The sequence below is a fragment of the Bombina bombina genome, chromosome 1 (assembly GCF_027579735.1).
Source record: "Bombina bombina isolate aBomBom1 chromosome 1, aBomBom1.pri, whole genome shotgun sequence".
In the NCBI taxonomy this organism is placed as follows: Eukaryota; Metazoa; Chordata; class Amphibia; order Anura; family Bombinatoridae; genus Bombina; species Bombina bombina.
In genome coordinates, this window is record NC_069499.1 from 201,253,998 (window position 1) to 201,280,457 (window position 26,460).

At 39.5% G+C, this 26,460-nt stretch overlaps 1 protein-coding gene across 1 annotated transcript in view; it reads left to right on the forward strand.

The window, feature by feature from the left end:
- The window catches only part of MIA2 (MIA SH3 domain ER export factor 2), a 598,301-nt gene that overhangs the window by 127,888 nt on the left and 443,953 nt on the right, over positions 1–26,460 (forward strand). The window contains exon 7 of the mRNA XM_053711462.1: positions 21,171–21,271. Within this exon, the coding sequence (XP_053567437.1) occupies positions 21,171–21,271 (101 nt within the window). The remainder of the gene's footprint in view (positions 1–21,170; positions 21,272–26,460) is intronic.

Consider the following 26,460-nt stretch of genomic DNA (forward strand, 5'->3'; position numbering starts at 1 on the left):
TTGACACCCCCTGCTGGCGGCCCATTGGCCGCGAGTCTGCAGGGGGCGGCGTTGCACCAGCAGCTCTTGTGAGATGCTGGTGCAATGTTAAATGCGGAAAGCGTATTGCTCTCCGCATTCAGCGATGTCTTGTGGACCTGATCTGCACTGTCGGATCAGGTCCGCAAGACATTTCTTAAATATGCCTCACAGTATCCAACAAAAGTGAGTACACCCCTCACATTTTTGTAAATATTTTATTATATCTTTTCATGTGACAACAGTGAAGAAATGACACTTTGCTACAATGTAAAGTAGTGAGTGTACAGCCTGTATAACAGTGTAAATTTGCTGTCCCCTAAACATAACTCAACACACAGCCATTAATGTCTAAACCGTTGGCAACAAAAGTGAGCACACCCTGTCCAAATGTCCAAATTGGGCTCAAAGTATCAATATTTTGTGTGGCCACCGTTATTTTCCAGCACTGCCTAAACCCTCTTGGGCATGGAGTTCACCAGAACTTCACAGGTTGCCACTGGAGTCCTCTTCCACTCCTTTATGATGACATCACAGAGCTGGTGGATGTTAGAGACCTTGCGCTCCCCCACATTACGATTGAGGATGCCCCACAGATGCTCAATAGGGTTTAGGTCTAGAGACATGCTTGGCAAGTCCACTACCTTTACACTCAGATTCTTTAGCAGGGCAGGGGTCATCTTGGAGGTGTGTTTGGGTCGTTATCATATTGGAATACTGCCCTGCAGCCCAATCTCCGAAGGGAGGGGATCATGCTCTGCTTCAGTATGTCACAGTACATGTTGGCATTCATGGTTCCCTCAATGAACTGTAGCTCCCCAGTGCCGGAAGCACTCATGCAGGCCCAGACCATGAGACTCCCACCACCATGCTTGACTGTAGGCAAGACACACTTGTCTTTGTAATCCTCACATGGTTGCTGCCAAACACGCTTGACACCATCTGAACCAAATAAGTTTATCTTGGTCTCATTGGACCACAGGACATGGTTTCAGTAATCCATGTCCTTAGTCTGCTTGTCTTCAGCACCCTGTTTACTGGCTTTCTTGTGTATCAGCTTTAGAAGACTCTTCCTTTTGGGACGACAGCCATGCAGACCAATTTGATGCAGTGTGCGGCTTATGGTCTGAGCACTGACAGGCTGTCCCTCCACCCCTTCAACCTCTGCAACAATGCTGGCAGCACTCATACATCTATTTCCCAAAGACAACCTCTGGATATGATGCTGAGCACGTGCACTCAACGTCTTTGGTCGACCATGGCAAGGCCTGTTCTGAGTGGAACCTGTGCTGTGAAACTGCTGTATGGTCTTGCCCACCGTGCTGCAGCTCAGTTTTAGGGTCTTGGCAATCTTAGTATAGCCTAGGCCATATTTATGTAAAGCAACAAATCTTTTTTTCAGATCCTCAGAGAGTTCTTTGCCATGAGGTGCCATGTTGTACTTCCAGTGACCAGTATGAGAAAGTGTGATAGCGTTAACACCAAATTTAACACATCTGCTTCCCATTCACACCTGAGACCTTGTAACACTTACGAGTCACATGACACCGGGGAAAGAAAATGGCTAATTGGATCGAATTTGGACATTTCCACTTAGGGGTGTACTCACTTTTGTTGCCAACGGTTTATGCAATATTCATATTTAATAAAGTGTTATAGTGTATATTTACTGTAAATATTTTACATAGCAGAATATGTTCTAAGTATTTATACATAGATATTCCTATATATATATATATCTGTATGATAAATGCAAAAAGACAAAGAGTCATTTGAAAATTCAGTTCACCCTGTACTATAATGAAAGCAGATTATTATCACATTATTTGATGTTTTACTTTGTGAATTTAATGTATTACCACTGTGTAACATCACCTTTACTTGTAATAACACTTATTAAGCGTTTGGGCACTGAAGACACCAGTTGGTTAAGTTTAGCAAGCAGAATTTTTCCCCATTCGTCCATTCTGCATGTCTTCAGCTGTGCAACTGTATGGGGCCTTTGTTGCCTTATTTTGCACTTCATAATGCATCACACATTATCAATCAGAGACAGGTCAGGACTGTAGGCAGGCCATGCTAACATCCGCACTCTCTGCTTATGCAACCATGGGCTTGTAATCCTGGCAGAATGTGGTTTGGCGTTGTCCTGCTGGAAAATGCAGGGATGTCCCTGGAAAAGACGACGTCTGGATGGCATTACATGTTGCTCCAAAATGTATACATATCTTTATGCATTAATGGTGCCCTCACAGAAGTGCAAGTTACTCATACCATGGGCAGTGACACACCCCCATACCATGACAGACGCTGTCTTTTGGACCTGACGCTTATAAAAGCTTGGATGGTCTTTTTCCTCTTTGACCGGAGAACACAACGGCTGTTTTTTACAAAAACTATTTGAAGTGTTGACTCGTCGGACCACAAAACATGATTCCACTATGCTACTGTCCATCTCAGACAGTGTTGATGTATGGCTTCTTGTCAGGGTTTTTCCCTGTTGTGTTTGCCATGTGCTGCTGGAAGCCATTTTACTCACCTCTCTTCCTGACTTGGTGCATTGTGGGGTATGCTGCTCACTTCCTGCACTTCCTTTTGTGGCCAGACTGGTGTAAATCATCCATATGAGACAGGATGCAGTCTCAGAATTGTGATGTCATCACTTTAAAGGGCCTCTGTTCAGTATGCTTTGCCTTTGCATTTTCTCAGACCTGTTTGTGAGAGTTCCTGTGTATTACCTGGCTGCCTGACGTCCTTCCTGGTTCCTGATCCCTGGCTTGTTCCTGACTCTGCTGTTTTCCTTGTTCCTGATTCCGGCTTGTCTGACTATTCGCTTTGGCTCCTAACTCCGCTTGTCTGACTACCAGCTCTGGTTTTGACTCCTGGCTTGTTATTTGACTAGTGGGCCTTAATATTATTTTTTGCTATTAATAAAGGTGTGATTATTTTTGCACTTCTCGTCTCAGTCTGATTCCTGGCACCCTGACATTACGCAAAGGCCATGAATCCTGATGGTGCTAATAATCCACCTTTACCTGACATAATTTCCAGGATGAAAAAGAAAAATGTGGGGGAGGGATAGCGCTAACGAATAGCTGAGAGCCAAAATATCTAAAAAACTCTAATGAGATAGTGTATAAATATTATAAAAAATCGAATTAAAATTAGCCAAGAAAAAAGAATTGGATATATATGTACAAATAAATCAATATTTATTAATATAAGATAAATTCTAACAGATAACTCCTATAAAAGATGCCGGCATCAGGTAAAAAATGTATCTAAAAAACTGCAATAAGAATGACCATCTGAGACTCACAGACAAACAAAATCAATAGCAGCATATATGACTAAACAGAATTATTAGCAGCATGCATAACCAAACAGAATTATTGGCAGCCTATATGACAAAAACAAATAAAATAACCATAAAGTGCTTAATATCAGTATTCCCAAAATGGAGCTGATCCGTGGGTGATACTGTTTACCAGTGTGGTCCGTGGGTGGAAATGTTTACCGGTGTATCGATACAAAGACCGGGTAAAATTTCCAGGATGGATGTACAGGATCACTGCTTGGATCAATTTGCACTAGCCCTTCAAACCTTACTGACTCGCACTGCACATTTGGACCAAACTGTCCCGCAAGTTATGGCTGCTCCTGTTTCCGCTGCTGCACCTATGCCTACCAGGAGCATGTCCGGTTCTGCACCTCTACCTCAGCGATATGGAGGGGATCCTATTCAGTGAAAAGGGGTTTTTGAACCAGGTGGGCATTTACTTTGAGATGTTACCTCAGGCGTTTCCCTCTGACAGAGCTAAGGTGGGATTTCTCATCTAGTTACTCTCTGACACAGCTCTTGCCTGGGCTAATCCCTTGTGGGAGACTAATAAACCTGTGATTTCAAATTACCCTGAATTTGTGGCCTCCTTTCGAAGGGTATTTGATGTTCCAGCTCGCTCCTCCTCTGATGCTAAATGACTCATGTCCATTCAGCAAGGTACAAGATCTGTTGCTCAGTATGCTATTGAGTTCCGTATGCTTGCCGCAGAGGTAGGTTGGAACAATGAAGCCCTTGTTGCCGCCTTCTTTCACGGGCTCTCTGATGCAATTAAAGACGAAGTTGCTGCCAGAGATTTACCAGAGGATCTCAAGGCATTGGTGTCTTTTTTTTATCCTAATTGACATCAGACTCAGAGAGAGGCCCTCTTTCAAGGAGCGCTTGCGGAAGCCTCCTGTTCCGTTGTCTCCTACGTGTTCGTTCCCACCCATGCCTCCCTCTCCTCCCATGCCTCCTGGTCCCGAGTCACCAGGTACTGCTGAGCCGATGCAGTTGGGATTCACGCGTCTCTCCGCTGCGGAGAGGGCCTTTAGGAGGAGGGAGGGGCTCTGCCTCTATTGTGGGTTACAGGGCTACCTTTTGAAGTCTTGTCCTACATGGCCGGGAAACGCTCACACCAAAGGTCCTGTTGGGGGCAGACCTTGGGTGGTTTATCCACGTCCCCGGAACCGCTTAAGGAGAATCCTTTGGTCACGGTTGTCCTTTCCTGGGTGGACTCCTCCATAGTCACTCAGGCTCTTATTGACTCCGGTGCTGCAGGCTATTTCATTGACAGTGCTTTTGTATCAAAGCACTCCATTCCTGTTTTGCCTCGGTCCGTTCCACTTGCTATTGAGGCCATTGATGGCAGGCCCCTTCAGCCCGCACTCGTTACTCAGAAAACAGTTCCATTGTCCATGGCTGTTGGGGCTCTTCATTTTGAAACCCTCCAGTTCCAGGTGATAAACTCTCCGTATTTTCCGGTTGTTCTGGGTTATCCCTGGCTCCAAAAGCACAATCCCAGTCTCGACTGATGCAGGTCTGAAATTTTTGTCGTGGTCCCCGCAATGTATTTCCACTTGTCTTCAGAAACCAGTTAAAGTCTTGTGCACTTCTTTGGTATCTCAATTGCCAGAGGAGTACCGAGAGTTCCTAGACGTGTTTGACAAGGTGCGTGCTGGTACGTTGCCTCCTCACCGGTCTTACGATTGTGCCATAGACCTGCAACCCGGAGCCATTCCTCCTTGGGGCCGGGAGTACACTCTGTCTGTTGCAGAGAATTGTGCTATGGAGGAGTATGTTGCCGATGCTCTGTCACAGGGAATCATCTGCAAATCCTGCTCTCCTGCAGGGGCTGGCTTCTTCTTTGTGAAGAAAAAGGGTGGCGAGTTAAGACCATGTATCGATTATAGGGGTCTTAATCGTCTTACCATTAAGAATGCTTACCCTATTCCGCTCATTACGGAACTCTTTGACCACCTCAAGGGAGCTACGGTCTTTACTAAACTTGATTTGAGGGGAGCGTACAATCTCGTTAGGATTACGGAGGGCCACGAATGGAAAACAGCGTTTAAAACCAGGAGCGGGCATTATGAGTATCTTGTAATGCCCTTTGGCCTATGTAATGCTCCTGCTGTTTTTCAGGAATTTATTAATGATCTCCTACGAGATATGTTGCAACAGTGTGTTGTGGTGTACTTAGACGACATCCTCATACACTCACCCACACTTGAGGCTCATCGTTCTGATGATACACGGGTTCTTCAGAGACTACGTGAGAACGGCCTGTTTTGTAAACTCGAGAAATGTGAGTTCCATCAGACTCAAGTAACCTTCCTAGGTTATGTTATCTCCGTTGCAGGGTTCTCCATGGATCCTGACAAGTTATCTGCAGTTCTGCAGTGGCCTCGCCTAGTTGGTCTTCGGTCTTTTCAACGTTTTTTGGGGTTCGCCAATAACTATAGAAAGTTTATTAAAAACTTTTCTTCCTTGGTCAAACCTATCACAGACATGACCCGTAAAGAGAATGATCCACTCCATTGGTCACCTACTGCCATTAAGGCCTTTGATAGTCTTAAGACTGCCTTTGCTGCCGTTCCAGTTCTGGCTCATCCTAACCCTGTTCCGCCTTTCATTCTTGAGGTCGATGCGTCTGAGACTGGAGTAGGTGCCCTCTTCTCTCAACGTCCTACGCCTGATGGTTTCTTGCATCCATGTGGTTTCTTCTCTAAGAAATTGTCTCCAGCGGAGTGCAATTATGAAATTGGCGACAGGAAATTACTGGCCATAATTTTGCACTCAAGGAATGGAAGCATCTTCTCAAGGGTACTAGCGTGCCAGTGCTCATTCTTACTGACCACAAGAATTTAACTTATCTATCTGAAGCAAAACGTTTGTCGCCCCGACTGGCCAGATGGATGCTATTTTTGTCTCGGTTTAATTATGTGGTCTCCTACCTGCCTGGTAGTAAGAATGTTAGGGCTGATGCCCTCTCTCGACAATTTTTGCCTCTGTCCAAGGAGGAGTCTGTACCTACTCCTGTTATACCTCCTGACCATATTTTGGCTACCATATGTACTAATTTGACTTCTCCCTTGGGGGAGAAGATCCTGGCTGCAAAAACCAATACACTCCTGAGAAACCTAGTGGTAAGTGTTTTGTTCCTGTGAATCTTCGAACTAAACTTTTGCACACTTACCACTATCCTAAAGCCACAGGTCACCCAGGCAAGAACCAAATGATTTGGTCTGTCACTCGACAATTCTGGTGGCCAGGTCTTTGTTCTGATGTTGCTGCGTATGTTGCCTCCTGCTCCGTTTGTGCACAGAATAAGACTCCTTGACATCTTCTTGTGGGTCTTCTTCAACCTATTGCTAATGGTGAGCGTCCTTGGACACATCTTTCCATGGACTTCATTGTCGAGCTCCCTGTTTCCAATGGCAATACTGTTATCCTTATGGTGGTTGACCATTTTTCTAAAATGTCACATTGCATTTCCTTGATGAAGCTGCCTACCGCTCAGGAGCTTGCTTCAATTTTTGCCCGAGAGGTCTTCTGTTTACATGGGTTACCCAAGGAGATAGTGTCGGACCGGGGTAGCCAGTTTATCTCCAGATTTTGGCGTTCCTTTTGTGCTCAAATGGGGATCCACCTTTCCTTCTCCTCGGCATATCACCCTCAATCCAATGGGGCTGCGGAACGGTCTAATCAAGCTCTGGAACAGTTCCTCTGTTGCTATGTCTCAGATCACCACAATAATTGGTCTGAACTGTTACCTTGGGCAGAGTTTGCTCGTAATAGTGCTATTAATGCTTCCTCCAAGATATCCCCGTTCATGGCGAATTATGGGTTTCAACCATCCTTGTTGCCTGATTCATTCATGCCTCAGGGTATTCTGGCTTTGGAGGAGCATCTTCAGCAACTCCGTTCCACGTGGGGGCAGATTCAGGATTGCCTTCATCGTTCTATGCAGCGCCAAAAGTTTCAGGCTGATCGTAGGCGGCTGCCCGCACCTTCCTACCAGGTTGGTGAGAGAGTTTGGCTGTCCTCCTGCAACTTGAACCTTCGTATGCCTTCCAATAAATTGGCTCCCCGATATGTTGGTCCTTTTCGAATACTCCGACGGGTTAATCCTGTGGCCTACGCTTTTGACCTTCCTCCTGCTATGCGCATCTCCAATGTTTTTCATGTATCCCTCTTGAAACCATTGGTTTGTAATCGGTTTACCACTGTGTTGCCTCCTCCCCATCCTATCTTTGTTGACAACCATGAGGAGTATGAGGTCAGCAGCATTATTGACTCTCGTATGTCCAGGGGCCGTGTACAGTATTTGGTTCACTGGAGGGGCTACGGTCCGGAGGAGTGTTCTTGGGTTCCCTCCTCTGATGTTCATGCTTCCGCCCTCCTCCGTGCCTTCCATGCCCGTTTCCCCAATAAGCCTTTTGTCCTCATGCGGGGGAGGGGTAGTTGAGGGGAGGGTACTGTCAGGGTTTTTCCCTGTTGTGTTTGCCATGTGCTGCTGGCAGCCATTTTACTCACCTCTCTTCCTTACTTGGTACATTGTGGGGGATGCTGCTCACTTCCTGCACTTCCTTTTATGGCCAGACTGGTGTGCATCATCCATGTGAGACAGGATGCAGTCTCAGAATTGTGATGTCATCACTTATTATTTTAGGGGCCTCTGTTCAGTATGCTTTGCCTTTGCATTTTCTCAGACCTGTTTGTGAGAGTTCCTGTGTATTACCTGGCTGCCTGACGTCCTTCTTTGTTCCTGATCCCTGGCTTGTTCCTGACTCTGCTGTTTTCCTTGTTCCTGATTCCGGCTCGTCTGACTATTCGCTTTGGCTCCTGACTCGGCTCGGCTCACCTGACTACCAGCTCTGGTTTTGACTCCTGGCTTGTTATTTGACTTGTGGACTTTTTATTATTTTTTGCTATTAATAAAGGTGTGATTATTTTTGCACTTCACGTGTCAGTCTGATTCCTGGCACCCTGACACTTCTGCTTTGCATAGTAAAGCCTTAACTTGCATCTTTGGATGCAGCGGCGAATGGTGTTGAATGACAAAGGTTTACCAAAGTATTCCCAAGCCCATGTCAGGATATCCATTACAGATTCATGGTGGTTATTGAGACAGTGACGTCTGAGGGATCAGATATCACGTGCATTCAGTAGTGGTTTTTGGCTTTACCCTTTACGCACCGTGATTTGACTGGATTACTTGAATCTTTTAATTATATTGTGCACTGTAGAAGGTGAAATGCCCAAAATCCTACCGATGTGTCTTTGGGGAATGTTGTTCTCAAAGTGTTGGATTATTCGCTGACGCATCTGTTGGTAGATTGGCGAGCCTCGACCCATCCTTGCTCTTGAAGGACAATACCTTTTTTGGAGGCTCCTTATATATTATGATAACACGATTGCCTCACCTGTTTCACATCACCTTCTTATTTCAACTTGCCACATCACTATTAGTCCTAAATGGTCCCTATCCTAAATTTGTTGGAACGTGTTGCAGTTATCAGGTTTTATTTTTAAAAATACATTAAATTCACAAAGTAAAACATCAATAAATGAATAAATGTGTTTTCAATATAGTACAGGGTGAATTTAATTTTCAAATGCCTTTTTTTTTGTTGCATTTTTCATACTGTCCCAACTTTTTCAGAATTGGGTTTGTATACCTATATCTAATCATAATTTTTTCCCAATTCATTTATTACTAATTTTGAGAGACCTTCCTTCTTTTCAATCTGGATAGCTGGGGCCTCCAGTGGCACACAAGTGAACAGGCTTACAACTCTCCCTACCCGTGTGAGCGGGATTATTAGCAAAAGGCATGTCTGTATCTTCTACTTTTACAGGGCTCAGAGCTATGGGGGTGATAGACAATGCCAGGCTTTGGTGATGCAGTCTTATCTTTATTGGAAAATCACTTTTGTAAAGCACAATATCAAGTGATAATCAGGACCGTACTCCCCTTTGTTAAAGAAGTTTTTAGTTAATGAGTGGAACTCCCATACAAATGTAGCTGAAGCTGACTTGGCTTGGCTAGATGGGACTGGCTTGCCTTACTCTATAGCATGTAAATAAAACAATTACACAGATAGCACATATAAGCTAAAAAAAAAAAAATAGGAAGACCCAATCCTTGCAGTGTATAGACAATGGTGGTATAGAGGAAACTGCTGCAAGTATGCTTTGTTACATGGAGGTGCAGCCCAAGGGTCTGTCAGATGCCCCGAACCAACTAGGAGAGGAGGGGAGAGTAGACATACATTGTACTTCACACTGGCAGGAGAATCACCTTCCTCTACATTTAGAGTTTGGATTTTTATTCAGAAACCTAGTAATAATGATGCTCTAAGGCTCAGCTCCATCATGTCTGTATCAAACTATATATAGAACTTTATTTAAGTACTTCTGTTATGCTTCGGGAGTCTTCACAGCCCTCTGAACAACTGGACACCAAGTGTTTTTCTCACTTTTTTAGCGTATGCCATGTCTCAATTGTGAAATCATGTGTGGGGTAAAGAGACTTGATTATGGTGTTTCTTTCATACAGGTGGTGAGAGTCCACAATCTATTACTCCTGGTAATTACTTCCTTACTACTAGTAAGAGGCATAGAGTCCCAAACCTCAAGAGCCCTATAAATCCCCTCCCTCCTCACACATACCTCATTTTTTACTTAGCCTCCGCTGGAGGTGGTTAAAAAATGAAGATGTGCATTTTTTCTTCAGATAGAGGGGTTTTCAGTCTATATTGAGGCCTGGTTTCCCCTCAGAGTACAGTGCTTGTCAGAGGTATGTATTTGGGGTATGATTTGTGATTCTTTTTTCACCTCATGGGAAATTTATAATAAACCTTCCATAATTGGTCACAGGGCATTGTCTTTTGCCTCCCCCATGGATCTACAATATACTCCTTTTTCATAAACCTCTTCTGATATGTTTCAGTAATGGTTTGGCTGTCTGCTGCTTATTTGCTGGTGGACGAGTGTATCATTTTTTTTTTAACATTTTAGACACTCTATATCTATGTTATGGGCACTTATGGTTTACATATATATATATATATATATATATATATATATATATATATATATATTTGCTAATATATATAGCCCTTGGACAGAATCCTTTACATTTTTCCCTTTTCTGTTTTGCACACATCAGCATTTTTTGTGCGATTTGTTTTAATTGTCACACGTCGGCCTTCTAGTTTAAATTATTTTTGTGCTTCGGCTATTTTATGTACGGGTTAGCGCACAAGCATCACTGCTTGTTTCTAGAGTGTTATCTGTCCTTGTGTTGTGAAAGTCTCCTGCTTTGTTTTGCAGTTTGACTTGTGTGCATTGTACCTGTAAGTTTATTTTAAAAGCTACTTAGGAGGGGGTAAGTTATTTCCATTCCCCAAGAGCTATTTAAATGGGTTATAGTGTTTATCGCTTTGTTTGTCAAATGCTATAGAGTTATCTAATTCTGCCCCTAAATCTACCCTAGAAGCTGAGTCCCCTAAACACCTTTCTACCATTATTAGGTGTGCTTATTCTAAAAGAGTGGAGATACTTGCTCCAGCTCATTTATGTGACTCATGTTTAAATTTATGAATGGAATCAGATCAACCTAATGTTGCTTCTTTGGTTATTAACCCTTCTTCTGTTCGTTAATTACAGGAGAATGTTAATGATGTTTCACCCAGTGTGAAAAAAACATCAAGGCAACAGTTTCTGAGGTGCTGGAGGCTCTCCCGCCTTCAAACAAGCATATAGTTCAGTTCAGAATTTACCTTCTACTAATACTATGTGCCCTGAAGCCAGGGATACTGTTATGTCTTCAGATGGTGAAGTTTCCTCTGGTGATGAGGATTTTTCATTTGATGTTGAACCTGATATTTCCTCTTTTTTTTAATATTGAATATATTTGTTTTCTTTTGAACGCGGTCTTAATAAATTTAGAGGTTAAAGACCCTAAGGTTTCTGATGATAAGGCTTGTAATTGTTTACATTTACTTTTTCAGACTGTTGATAAACTCCCTGAGGTTTTTACAATTCCTGATCCTGTCTGTGACATGATTTCTAGGGAATGGCCTAAGTCAGGTCATTCTTTTAATCCTTCTGCAAAGTTTAAAAATGTATATACTTTACCTAATGTTGAATTGTGGGAAACTGTTCCTAAGGTTGATGGGGCCATTTTCAATCTAGCTAAACATACTACTATCCCTTTGGAAGATAGTATTTCTTTCAAGAACCCACTGGATAGAACATTTGAATATTTTCAAAGAAGGGCCTTTTTACAAACAGGATATTTACTTAGGCCAGACATTTCTATAGCTGATATGGCTGTTGCTACTTCTACTTACTGGGTATCCAGTCTTTCAGAACAATGTTCTGATGACTCTGTCAGTGAAAATCTTTTGGATTTACTTAAAAATGCTTATTATTTTATTTGTGATGCTGTGTTTGCTATTATGAAGATTAATATTAATTTATATTAAAGGGACACTGAACCCAAATTTTTTCTTTCTTGATTAAGATAGAGCAGGCAGTTTTAAGCAACTTTCTAATTTACTCCTATTATCATTTTTCTTCGTTCTCTTGCTATCTTTATTTGAAAAAGAAGACATCTAAGCTTTTTTCTATGTTTAGAACTCTGGACAGCACTTTTTTATTGGTGGATGAATTTATCCACTAATCAGCAAGGACAACCCAGGTTGTTCACCAAAAATGGGCTGGCATCTAAACTTACATTCTTGCATTTCAAATAAAGATACCAAGAGAATGAAGAACATTTGATAATAGGAGTACATTAGAAAGTTGATTAAAAAGTCATGCTCTATCTGAATCACGAAAGAAAAAAATTGGGTTCAGTGTCCCTATAATTAATATTGCCAGGAGAGCCTTATGTCTTAAATCCTGGTTATTGTCTCTATTCTATTATATCTACTGTACTGGAGGTGAAAGGGTTTTTCTTCCTCAAGACAAGAGAAGTGTAGAGGGAAATCTAAAGTTTCCAATTGTTTTCGTTCCTTTTGTCAGAATAAGGAACAAAAGGTTGACTGCTCTGCTCAGAAGAAAGGCACCTCTGACCCAGTCTGGAGACCTAGTGCTAACTGCAACAAGTCAAAGCAGGCTAAGAAATCGATCTCTACTACCAAATCTGCATGAAGGTACAGCCCCTGATCCAAAAGTTCTGGTAAGGGGCAGCAGGTTAAAGGGACAGTCAACACCAGAATTTTTGTTGTTTAAAAAGATATATAATCCCTTTATTACCCATTCCCCAGTTTTGCAAAACCAACACTGTTATATTAACCCCTTAACGCCCGAGGACGTGCAGGGTACGTCCTCTAAAGGATGTCAGTTAACGACCAAGGACGTACCCTGCACGTCCTCGGTGTGGAAAGCAGCTGGAAGCGATCCTGCTCGCTTCCAGCTGCTTTCCGGTTATTGCAGCGATGCCTCGATATCGAGGCATCCTGCAATAACACTGTCTGGCCATCCGATGCAGAGAGAGCCACTCTGTGGCCCTCTCTGCACCGGACATCGATGGCCGGTATCGTTGGTGGGTGGGAGCCGACTTGGGAGGCGGGTGGGCGGCCATCGGTGAGTTGCGTAAGGTGGAGGGGGGCGGGATCGGAAGCGGAGCTGACGGGGGCGCACACGGGCGCGCGCGCGTGCACGGGGGGGTGGCGGGCGGGTGCGTGCACGGGGCGGGAGCGGGTGGGAACCGCTACACTACAGAAAAGTAAAAAAGTAAAAGTAAAAAAAAAATTAAATAAACGTTTTTTTTCTAACCATCTAAGGGATCTGGAAGGGGTGGGGGGTTGGTCTTGGGGGGGGGGGGAAAGCTACACTACAGAAAAGGGACATTTTTTATTTAAAAAAAGCATTTTTTTTCACTAAACTGGGTACTGGCAGACAGCTGCCAGTACCCAAGATGGCGCACATTAAGTCAGAGGGGGAGGGTTAGAGAGCTGTTTAGTGGGGGATCAGTGAGGTTGGGGGCTAAGGGGGATCCCTACACAGAAGCATATGTAAATATGCTAACAAAAAATGCACAAAAAAGCCCAAATATACCTTTTATTTTAGTACTGGCAGAGTTTCTGCCAGTACTTAAGATGGCGGGGACATTTGTGGGGTAGGGGAGGGAAGAGAGATGTTTGGGAGGGATCAGGGGGTCTGATGTTTCAGGTGGGAGGCTGATCTTTACACTAAAGCTAAAATTAACCCTGCAAGCTCCCTACAAGCTACCTAATTAACCCCTTCACTGCTAGCCATAATACACGTGTGATGCGCAGCGCCATTTAGCAGCATTCTAATTACCAAAAAGCAACTCCAAAGTCATATATGTCTGCTATTTCTGAACAAAGGGGATCCCAGAGAAGCATTTACAACCATTTGTGCCATAATTGCACAAGCTGTTTGTAAATTATTTCAGTGAGAAACCTAAAATTGTGAAAAATTTTACGTTTTTTTTTAATTTGATCGCATTTGGCGGTGAAATGGTGGCATGAAATATACCAAAATGGGCCTAGATCAATACTTGGGGTTGTCTACTACACTACACTAAAGCTAAAATTACCCCAAAAAGCTCCTTACATGCTCCCTAATTAACCCCTTCACTGCTGGGCATAATACACGTGTGGTGCGCAGTGGCATTTAGCGGCCTTCTAATTACCAAAAAGCAATGCCAAAGCCATATATGTCTGCTATTTCTGAACAAAGGGGATCCCAGAGAAGAATTTACAACCATTTATGCCATAATTGCACAAGCAGTTTGTAAATAATTTCAGTGAGAAACTGAAAGTTTGTGAAAAAATTTGTGAAAAAGTGAACAATTTTTTGTATTTGATCGCATTTGGCGGTGAAATGGTGGCATGAAATATACCAAAATGGGCCTAGATCAATAATTTGGGATGTCTTCTAAAAAAAAATATATACATGTCAATGGATATTCAGGGATTCCTGAAAGATATTAGTGTTCTAATGTAACTAGCGTTAATTTTGAAAAAAAATGGTTTGAAAATAGCAAAGTGCTACTTGTATTTATGGCCCTATAAGTTACAAAAAAAGCAAAGAAGATGTAAACATTGGGTATTTCTAAACTCAGGACAAAATTTAGAAACAATTTAGCATGGGTGTTTTTTGGTGGTTGTAGATATGTAACAGATTTTGGGGTTCAAAGTTAGAAAAAGTGTGTTTTTTTCCATTTTTCCTCATATTTTATAATTTTTTTTATAGTAAATGATAAGATATGATGAAAATAATGGTATTTTTAGAAAGTCCATTTAATGGCGAGAAAAACGGTATATAATATGTGTGGGTACAGTAAATGAGTAAGAGGAAAATTTCAGCTAAACACAAACACCGCAGAAATGTAAAAATAGCCTTGGTCCCAAACGGACAGAAAATGGAAAAGTGCTCTGGTCACTAAGGGGTTAATACACTTTTTACTTCTGTGACTAACTTGTATCTAAGCATCTTCTGACCGCCCCTAATCACATGACTTTTAGTTATTATCTATTGACTTGCATTTTAGCCAATTAGTGCAGTGTCTGCCACTAGCCAATGAGCGTGATCACAATGCTATCTATATGGCCTACATGAGTTTGCTCTCCCCTGCTGTGAAAAGTAAATAAAATAAAGGCGGCCTTCAAGGGCTTAGAAATTATCATATCAGCCTTCCTAGGTTTGCTTTCAACTAGAATACCAAGAGAACAAAGCAAAATTGTTGATAAAAGTAAATTTACATGCCCTATTTGAAAAATTAAAGTTTTTTTTGGACTTGACTGTCCCTTTAAGCCTCTTTCAGAAGGTTTGGTTTCAGTCTGTTCCAGATCCCTGGGTTCTGAATATAGTCTCCCAGGGATATCAAATAGGATTCAGAACAAGGCCTCCTAGAGGAAGTTTTTTTCTGTCGAATGTTCCAAGGAATCCTTTAAAAGCTCAATTTTTGTTTCCAATTTCTTCATTGTTCCAAAGAAGGAAGGCACTTTGAGATCTGTTCTGGATCTGAAAGCTCTGAACAAATTTGTAAGGATTCCATCTTTTAAAATGGAAACTATTCTGCCTTTTGTTCAGCAAAGTCAGTTTATGTGCACAATATACTTAAAGGACCAATCACAGAGAACATAATCAGTTTCTGAGGTTTGCCTTTCTGGACAAGCATTTTCAGTTTGTTGCTCTACCATTTGGTCTGGTTACAGCTCCAAGAATATTCACAAAGGTTCTGGGTGCCCTTTTGTCTGTGATCAGGTCTCAGGGTATTGCAGTGTTTCCTTACTTGGATGATATATTGGCTCAAGTTCTGTCTTTTCTCACACCAACTGACTCTTGTTGTTTCTTCAACAACATGGTTGGAGGATCAATATTTAAAAAAGTTCTTTGATTCCTCAAACAAAGTTAACTTTTTGGGGGTTTCAAATAGATTTAGTCTCCATGAGTCTTTCTCTAACAGAGCAGATAAGGTTAAGATTAGTGTCAGGTTGTCTGAACCATTTAGTTTCTCTCTTTCCCCTCTGTTACTCTTTGTATGAAAGTTCTAGATCTTATGATTGCAGCTTCAGATGCAATTCTGTTTGCTGGTTTTCACATGAGACCTCTTCAGCTTTGTATGCTTTGTCAATGGTGCAGAGATTATATATACTCAGCTGTCTCAAAAGATATTTTTGAATTCCATTACAAGTCAGTCTTTAACTTGGTGGCTGGATTATTCAGGGGGCTTCTTTTGTTTGTCCTACCTGGAATGGGATCGTTGCAGATGCAAGTCTCTCAGGATGGGGAGCTGTTTTGAGGTCTCTGAGAGCACAGGGAGTTTGGGATACTCGGGAGGCGAGGTTACCAATAAATGTTCTGGAACTCCGTACTATTTTCAGGTCTCTTTAAGCCTCTGTTAAAAGAGAATCTTATCTCCGTTTTCAGACAGACAATGTCACAGCAGTAGCTTATGTCAACTATCAGGGGGGGGACTCCAATTCCTGTCTAGTGATTCATATTCCATAGGTGAGCAACTGGGAAGCGGACTTTCTCAGTCGTCAATCTCTACATCCATTTGAACAACAAACTTCCCAGGTACTTTGCGAAGTTCCAGGGATCCTCAAGCAGAGTTTGTGGATGCTCTAGTAGATCCTTGGTCATTTAAGTTTGCTTATCTGTCTCCTTCTCTGGTACTTCTACCCAGAGTGATCTCCAAGATAAACCTAAAAGAAATCATCAGTAATCCTGATTGCCCCAGCTTAGCCTCACAGGATTTGTTTGCAAATCTGGTTCAGATGTCCAGCTGCCCTCCTTGGCCTCTTCCTCTAAGGTCAGAACTTCTGTTTCAAGGTCCGCTTTTTCATCCGGACCGCAAGTGTCTGAACTTGATAGCATGGAAATTGAACGGTTAGTCCTTAAACATAGAGGTATATCTGATCCAGTGATAGAAACTTAAATTCAGGCCTGTAAGCCCATAACTAGGAAACATTATCATAAAGTCTGGAAGGCCTTATTTTTTGGTGTATGGTTAAAGTTTTTTCCTGGCATTCTTTCAGAATTTCTAGGATTCTGCAGTTTCTACAGGATGGTCTGGATAAGGGTCTATCTGCCAGTTCTCTGAATCGGCTGATTTATGCCCTTTCAGTCTTGTTTCATAGGAAGATTGCTAATCTTCCTAATATTCATGGTTTTGTTTAGGCTTTGGTTCATATTAAACCTGTAATCAAGCTGAATTCTACTCAAAGGAATCTTAACTTGGTGTTAAGGGCTTTGTAGTCCTCTCTTGTTGAACCTATGTATAAGGTGGATATTAAGCTACTTTCTTGGAAGGTTTGATTCCTTTTGGCCATCTCTTCTGCTAGAAGAGCTTCTGAGTTATCTGCTCTTTCTTGTGGTCCTCATGTTATTTTTCATTAGGATAATGCAGTTTTACGGACTACTTTTGACTTTTTGCCTAAAGTTGTTCCTTCAGAGAAAATAAGCAGAGAGATTGTTGTCCCTTGTTTATGTCCTGATCTTAAGAATGCTTCAGAGAGATCTTTGCATAAACTGGATGTTAGAGCATTGAAATATTACATTAATGCTACTAAGGACTTTAGACAAACTTCTAGTTTGTTCATTTACTTTTCTGGTTCTAGAAAAGGACAGACAGTTTCCACTGTTTCTTTGGCTTCTTGGTTGAAACTTTTGATTCACAGGGCTTACTTGGAGGCAGGTAAGCCTCCACCGCAACGGATTACTGCTCATTCTACTAGGTCAGTCGCCACTTCTTGGGCCTTCAAGAATGAGGCTTCAGTTGACCAGATTTACAAGGCAGCTCCTTGGTCTTCTTTGCATACTTTTACAAAATGTTACCATTTTTATGTTTTTGCTTCTTCTGAGGCAGCCTTTAGTAGGAAGGTCCTTCAGACAGTTGTTTTTTTAAATCTCTCCCTTTATGTTATTTGTGGACTCAATGGCTTGGGTAGTAGTTCCCATTTCTTTCATGATATGATAGTGAGAGTCCGCAAGACCCCACCCTTTGTTTTTGGGCTTAGTATTTTCTTTAGCACACATGTTTTTCCTTTTTTGGCTCTTATTCCTTTTTCTTATCTAATCATGCTTGGCTGTATGTTAGACTAAGGTATGTGTGAGGTGGCAGGGGTTTTATATGGCTCTTGGGGTTTGGGAATCTTTGCCTCCACCTAGTAGTAAGGAATAGTAGTTCCCAGGAGTAATGGATCGTGGGCTCTCACCACCATGAAATAAATTAAATTATCAGGTGAGCATAAATTATCTTTTTTTTCTGTGTGCTTCTCATTCTCTCTTACATATTTTATTGGTGTGATTCTTAAGTGCCTATCAGTTTGTTTTGTTTTTTTTGTTATTTGTGGAAGCAGCTGTAAACCCTTGTTGTGAAGCTCTGAATACTTTATTTATCATAATGTAAACTAATTTCAAAGACTAAATTTTGGTCTTATGCTATTTGGACAATTGCGTATATATTTGAAGAGTATTTTTTTATTTTCCAAAATTATTTCATTTCAGTGTTTTTCTAGTTTTTTATTTATTTATTATTTTATCGAGGTTTTTAGCAATTACAACAGAAAATAATATTTTGCGAAACCAATAAGTGGCATATTACTTGTGGTTATACTCTGTTAGCTAAGTTTACATAAGTAAATTTCTCTATGCATAGTGTTATGAAATGTATGAAAATTGAAATACACTAACATCAGTTATAATAGGAAACATATAGCAATGAAACCTCATTTTATATTAAATATGAATTCTCCCAGGTTTCAGAGGGCCTCTCATGGACTTAGGAGAATACAGTTAACTTGGGGGAGGGAAGCTAATGGTGTAGACGGTCCCTTTTGGACCTCTGGTATAGGAAATTATGCAAATTCTCAATAGCATTGTAGCAGGCCACTCTTGGGCTCTTAGATATAGATGGTAGTAGTTTTTAGATGATAAAAGAAATATAGAAGTATACCAACTAATAAAAGATACAATATGGTGGCGTATACATTACTCGTGTTTTGCCACATAGTGTAACCCATCTTTGGATGAAGTAAAACAGCTCTCTAAGAGTCCTCCAGAATTGGGTGAGATTGAAACTCTATTCGAAAGAAAAGTCAAATGTATAAGGAATAGATGTCAGTGGATAGTATAGAAGCACATGCATGAAATATACTATGTAATAGTGCCATTGGTCACTTAAGAAGGATACGCGACCTAGAAGCATTATAATGGTTTATAGTATAGCAATAGTTAATGGTTATTTGGAATGGGTATTTTTTTACTTAAAGGGACAGTCTACACCAGAATTTTTAATGTTTTAAAAGATAGACAATCCCTTTATTACCCATTCCCCAGTTTTGCATACCCAACACAGTTATATTAATATACTTTTAACCTCTGTGATTATCTTGTATCTAAGCCTCTGCAAACTGCCCTTTTATTTCAGTTATTTTGACAGACTTGCAGTTTAGCCAATCAGTGCCTGCTCCCAGATAACTTCACGTGCACAAGCACAGTGTTATCTATATGAAATACATGAACTAACACCCTCTAGTGGTGAAAAACTGTTAAAATGCATTCTGAAAAGAGGTGATCTTCAAGGTCTAAGAAATTAGCATATGAACCTCCTAGGTTAAGCTTTCAACTAAGAATACCAAAGGAACAAAGCAAAATTGGTGATGAAAGTAAATTGGAAAATTGATTACAATTACATGCTCAATCTGAATCATGAAAGTTTATTTTGGCCTAGACTGTCCCTTTAAGATACTACAGAAATCTCCCCTTCTCCCTCGCCAGCTGAGGGGAGGGGGGGAAAGAAGGGGGATAAAAGAGATGTAGATGAGTGTATCCATATAGAACCTTCTAGGTTGTATGTAACTTATAAGGCCCTCAGCTTTGTAATCAAGGGCTTAAAGGATGGCACTGCTAACCATAACTTTTGTCAGTAGTCTGTACTGGCAGTATATAGCCCACTGAGAAGAAATGATTGGGAAAGAAGTCTTACGTAGCTACAGTGTACCGCACAGGGTCAGCACCTGCTTCACTTTATCTGATTATATGCTATGTATGCTTTTAAGGTTTCTTTCTGTGAGTGTGATTATATAGATATCTGTCTGTATAACCAGATTTTAATATCTATTTGAGGTGATAATACCTTTATTTTATCATTTTTTCTGGGAGACATCCTAGTATCTAAGTATCTTTGGAGTTTCATGGATCCGACTCTTTCATAACTGTATTATGTGCACTACAGGTTTCTATTAGTTAACATTTATTAAAGGGACATTAAACACTTTGAGATGGTAATATAAAATGATAAATTGTATATAATAAAACAACTCTGCAATATACTTTCATTATTTATTTTGTCCTCTTTTCCTGTAATTCCATTCTGAAATTGTGAGCTTTTCAGTTCCTGTTAGAAATGGAAGTGCAGAACACTGTTAAATCCAGCACAACCATTGGCTGCACACTCTACTAGTGACCTATTTATAACTGCCCTAATTGGCCACAGCAGAGAAGGTAACACAAGTTACAACATGGCAGCTCCCAGTGTTTTATAGACACTAAAACTTTACACTTATTTTGTCACTTTTTAAACAACTAATAAAACTTTAAAAAATACATCTACATGTTAGTCATGGACTAATCTTTTCTTTGAATGCATCATTCTATCTATCATTTATTTAGTGTTTAATGTCCCTTTAAATTTATATTTTGAATTATTTGTGTGTGTACTACTTCCAGCTTTTAGTGCTTTCCTCTAACCAGTATTTTGTGATGAAAGTTTTAGGCCATTAATGGCTGTATACAACAAGACGAATAGAAACTGTGAATCTAAATAGCAGATTATTGTCATTTGGCTCAAATATACTTGAATGAGACCTTAAAACAGCTTTTACTGATGTAGCATGTATTGATACTGAAACTTGTCTTATGTGTTTAACCCTAATCTCATCTATTAGTACTGTTGGGTTCTTTTATTACAGTGTGTTAATATGGTGCCTTTATTTTATTTATTTTTATTTATTTTGAACTCCTGTAGCCATAATGTATTGGCGGACTAATACTAGGCATAAGTACATAGCTGCCAATCAGTATCTGGTGCCAGAGATAAACCAGACCTTAAGCATTTGTACAATAATAAAAATAACAAATAAAAGCATTGTATTATTACATTAGAATATCATTTACAGTTTTCCACTTGTGTACTAGTGTCCTTCATGTTAATTCTATAATACCCCATAATATTACTTTGCTTTTTAAACTTGCCCATGTTTATTTCCTGTAGAATAATAATTTAATTTGTTATAATGTAATTATAAAAGGGGTTTATTGTATCTTTTTAACACAGATGTGGTTCTATTTTGGGAGACAACATGTTCAAAAGTTGTTGCAGTTTACACAAAACTTGAAACTCCAGACCTGTCACCATTGATAGCCATGATTCACAAGGTAGAGTGCATTTTTTATTTGTGTTTGATTGAAAACTAAAAATGCTGTTAAGGGGGGCATAAAGGGCACGATTACAAGGGAAGCGATATTTAATGCTCCCAATTGTGCGCTAACTTTTCTAGAAGTACAATTTTAAAATAAACTGTATTTGCACAAGCACTAACCTGATGTGTGCAAAAAGTCAAACTTAGGATATCACACATGCATTAACCTATTCACCCATAGAGAAAAAATATATTCTCAAGTGCACTAACCTGACATGAAAAAAAGTATATGTTCTATTTATTCTTAAATACATATTTTATATATATATATATAATTATATATAGGTATAGATATATACAGATATATATAGAAATACATATTTAAAAATACATATAGCATATTCTGCTATGTGCAGAACATTGGAATGTGAAATATTTACAGTAAATACAGTGTAACACTTTAGTAAAGATGAATATTGCATAAATATGCTTTTTTCATGTTTTCATCTACTTAAAAGGGACACTGAAACCATTTTTTTTTCTTTCATGATTCAGATAGAGCATGCAATTTTAAGCAACTTTCTAATTTGCTCCAATTATCAATTTTTCTTTGTTCTCTTGCTATTTTTATTTGAAAATCATGAATGTTAATCTTAGCAGCCAGCCCAGTTTAGGTTCAGCACCATGGATAGCACTTGCTTATTGGAGGCTGACATTTACCCACCAATAAGCAAGCATAACCCAGGTTCTCAACCAAAAATGGGCCGGCAACTATGCATCACATTCCTGCTTTTTAAATAAAGATAGCAAGAGAATGAAGAAAAATTGATAATAGGAGTAAATTAGAAAGTTGCTTAAAATTGCATGCTCTATCTCAATCATTAAAGAAAAAAATTGTGTTTAGTGTCCCTTTAACTGCAAAGGACTATATATATATACATATATATATATATATATATATATATATATATATATATATGTGTGTGTGTGTTTATATGTCTGTAAATACATATATATACACATATAAACACATATATATATATATTTATATATATACTGTATATATAGGCATACATATACATCTTTAGACATGTATATGTATGTATCGCAATGTCTGCCTTTTTTCTAACACCGGAGATCACATATTTGAGCCCTTATAACTTTTTTGTGCAATGTTTTTTTAAAATAATTTTTATCAGATAGTGTTATTATGAGTGTAACTGTATTTTTAATATATTCTTGATGTGTTTTGTGAAATAGGTTTCCATGTGTCCAGTATTCAAATGATTAGTCCAGTATTTTAGCAGGCAGTCAAGTAAAATATTCACAAACATACTAGACACTTAAATGTCCAGTTTTTATAAAGTCTCTGAGTGTTAAATGTAAAAGACATCATATGACTCAATGCATTTTAAATATGGAGCAGAAAGAAGAAAGCGGCAGTCAATGGGCTCATCGCTCTACTGTCTACATATGTTCCTTGCAACCAAAGAGGTACAGCTATTGATTTATATGTTACTGTTAGCCAAGGTGTAAAATGACTGCTTAGTTGTGAAAAATATACGTTTGGGTAAAAAATGGGGTCTAAAGGTAGAGCTGTGGTGGATGGGTGTTGTGTGATCCCACAGACCATCGTGCCCAGTCACCCACAGATAGTCCAGTATTTATATGGAGGACATCTGGCAACCCTACCTGCAAGACACACAGAAATGCAAAAGTTACTATCCCCTTCTGTAACTTACCTTTAGAACAGTTTTTAAATCATTTCTATCTTTTTGAGAGGATGAGAGCAGCAAGACATCATGAAACCAAGTTGTTCTTCAAAACTTGCAGCTCCCTAAACTCCTGCTGTCCTAAGCAAAGGCCTAGTTAGCCTAGGCCAAAATACACTTTGTGCATGAGGCATTGTACTGGGCAGCAGTAAAGGGATAGGAGTCACCTGTTCGTGTTACTTTATTAAAAAAACTCTCTTTGCATCATAGAAACACTAAGGTGCAGAGCTTCAGGTCTAGGAGAACAAGGCTAATTCAGTAGGGACAAAGCTGGAACATATTACTACAGGAAGTAGACAGAAGCTGATTGTTCTACTCTGATATTGCAAAAGTAAGCAAATAGTGAGTTAGAATATGCAGAAATGTATGCTAGAACTAAAAGCATAGGGAAATTTATGACTTGACATATAACTGATCACAGCGTCTACCTTCTGAAGGAAAGGTCTTAATTTTTTTGGGGAATGAAAGGTACACTGCATCCTGTCCAAAAGAGAGAGAAACTTGAATTAATCCTTTAGCCCCATCAAAGGGACTACTTCACACAAATGATAGACAGTTCATTATCTATCATGAAAAAAGCCCTTTATTTAAAAGCAAAAGATAAACTTCTGACAAAATCTAACTGCCAAATAAGGGCTGGATTACAAGTGAGGCACAAACGATTTTTCGCTAGCGCAATCACGTTTTCGTGTGGCGATCTCATTCCACTGATATTACAACTGCAGCAAAATGCGCTATTGCAATTGCCTTTTATGCTTCAATCCTTTCCGCAATCTAAGATCTGTGGTTAACTGTTTTCAAAACTAAAAAGTAGCACAAAACACATAAAAAATACTTTACAAAGTACTCCTCATAAATAAACTATTAACCCCTAAACCACCAACCCCCACATTGCAAATACTAAATACAGCTATTAACCCCTAAACTGCCAGCCCCACATCACAAAGTACCTAAACACACTATTAACCCCTAAACCACCACCCCACATCAAACACTAAATAAAACTATTGACCCCTAAACCGCCACCCCCCACATCGCAAACACTAAATAAAACTATTAACCCCTAAACCGCCACCCCCCACATCGCAAAGTCATAAACTACACTATTAACGCCTAAATCGCCAGTCCCCCACATCGCAAAGTCATAAACATCTAAACCCACTAATCTAACACCCCCTAATTTAGCCCAAATTAAAATACACAAAAATTACAAAATAAATCCTAACTACTATAAAAGAAAAAAAAAGTAAAAGACAGTGCAGAGGATGCAGCCTATAGCAGTTGTGTAAGATGTTTTACATACAGATTGGAAACATTTATGCAAACATTTATCAGACCTATATTTTTAAGATTGTGGGAAAAAGTTTGCACATAAATTAAAAAGAACAAACTTTGTTGCGATTATCACGAGGGGATTAAACATATGTGCGGATATTATAAAAACATATGTATACAGGGCATACCAACAGAAAATACATACATTAAAAAAAAAAAAAAAAAATAATATATATATATATATATATATATAAAAGAACATACTTAAAATATGAAATATACATCAGATATTTTCACTGAAAATATGCAATACACATCAAATACTGTGAAAACTAGAAGAAGAGAGGTTCCCACACTAAATTGGGGGTCCATCTAAATTCAACTAGTAAGCGGCTGTAAAACCAATCTGTAAAATCAACAGAAGAGAGGAGCTGTGGAATTCACAAACGTGTCTGCTATGGTCTGATCATACTAACTTCATCCCTGCGGAGGTGAGGTTGACGTTGGTACTCCTCTTCAGAACTTCAAAGTAGAAATCCTCTTCATGCGGTCTTTTATATAGGGGTACCTTTGCATTCCTATTGGCTGATTTAAATCTTTCTTGAATTCAAATCAGCCAATAGAATGAAAGGAAAAGCTTTCATTCTATTGGCTGAATAAAATAAAGAGATACCATTTGCGGATGAACCAGCCCCAGAGCAAGTACAAATAAACAATGTGATTAATCTGTCTACTTTTCAATTGTCACATGATCAATATAGAGTGCTTAAAGGGACACTGTACCCAAAAAATTTCTTTCGTGATTCAGATTGAGCATGAAATTTTAAGCAACTTTCTAATTTACTCCTATTATCAAATTTTCTTCATTCTCTTGGCATCTTTATTTGAAATGCAAGAATGTAAGTTTAGATGCTGGCCCATTTTTGGTGAACAACCTGGGTTATCCTTGCTGATTGGTGGATAAATTCATCCACCAATAAAAAAAAAGTGCTGTCCAGAGTACTGAAACAAAAAAAAAAAGCTTAGATGCCTTCTTTTTCAAATAATGATAGCAAGAGAATATGAAGAAAAATTGATAATAGGAGTAAATTAGAAAGTTGCTTAAAATTGCATGCTCTTTCTGAATTACAAAAGATATAGAAAATATTTAGGTTCAGTGTCCCTTTAACTATGGTCTAAGATTTGCTCCTACAACTAATTTTGACCTATTCCAAATCTATTATAGATGTTACAGACTTATTAGGAACAGCATACATTGCCCAATTAGGGAGAGGACATTTGTAGATGCCACTGTTTTTGTACTTGAGCTCAATACCTTTGAGGAATCTTGTGATCTTGTTTAATTACAGCAATTAAATACTATTGGAAATGTGAGCTCCGGCTCAATAAACAGAGGCATTTCTATAAAACCAAAATCAAGATTTTATTCCATTCAGAGTAGAGGTACTGTTCTGGAAACATGTTTTAATAGAATTGATTCACATCTTGTCTCTTTAAAAGAAAACAGGACATGTCTGGCAAAACTTTAAAAAAAAAAAACCAGAGAGGCTCTGAGGTCATTACAGGATAATGAAGAACTGGTCATATGACCAGCTGGTAAGGGAGACACAATTGTAGTAATGAATCATGAAAGTTATATACAGGAGGCAATGAGGCAACTAAGTAATGAGAATGACTATATGATATTGAATAAGGACTCGCAGTTTAGGAGTGAATTGCATCAGATTTTGGAAGATGGTTGGAGCATACTGTTGAGTATTTAGATGTGAAACATCAAAAAATGCCATTGTTCCACCACCTGCCAAAAGTACACAAATCTACGCTCAATGTACAGAGACGCCCACTATTAAGTGGGATAGATTCACTATTGGAACACCTCTCACAATGGTAAGATTACATTTTGCAACCTTTGGTTGTATCCTTAGCATCATATATCAGGGATACTTACTAAACATATATTGAAAGTGGTTCAGATGCTCAGATGGAGTTCTGATTATACTTTGCTAACAGTAGATGCTGTATCTCTATATTCATCCATACAACACGAGAAAGGTATCGAAGCATTGTGTTTTTTTCTGAGTAATTTTACTGATTACACTGGGGATTTTCAGGCATACATTATAAGAGTAGCAGTATTCTTGTTAAAGGGACAGTATAC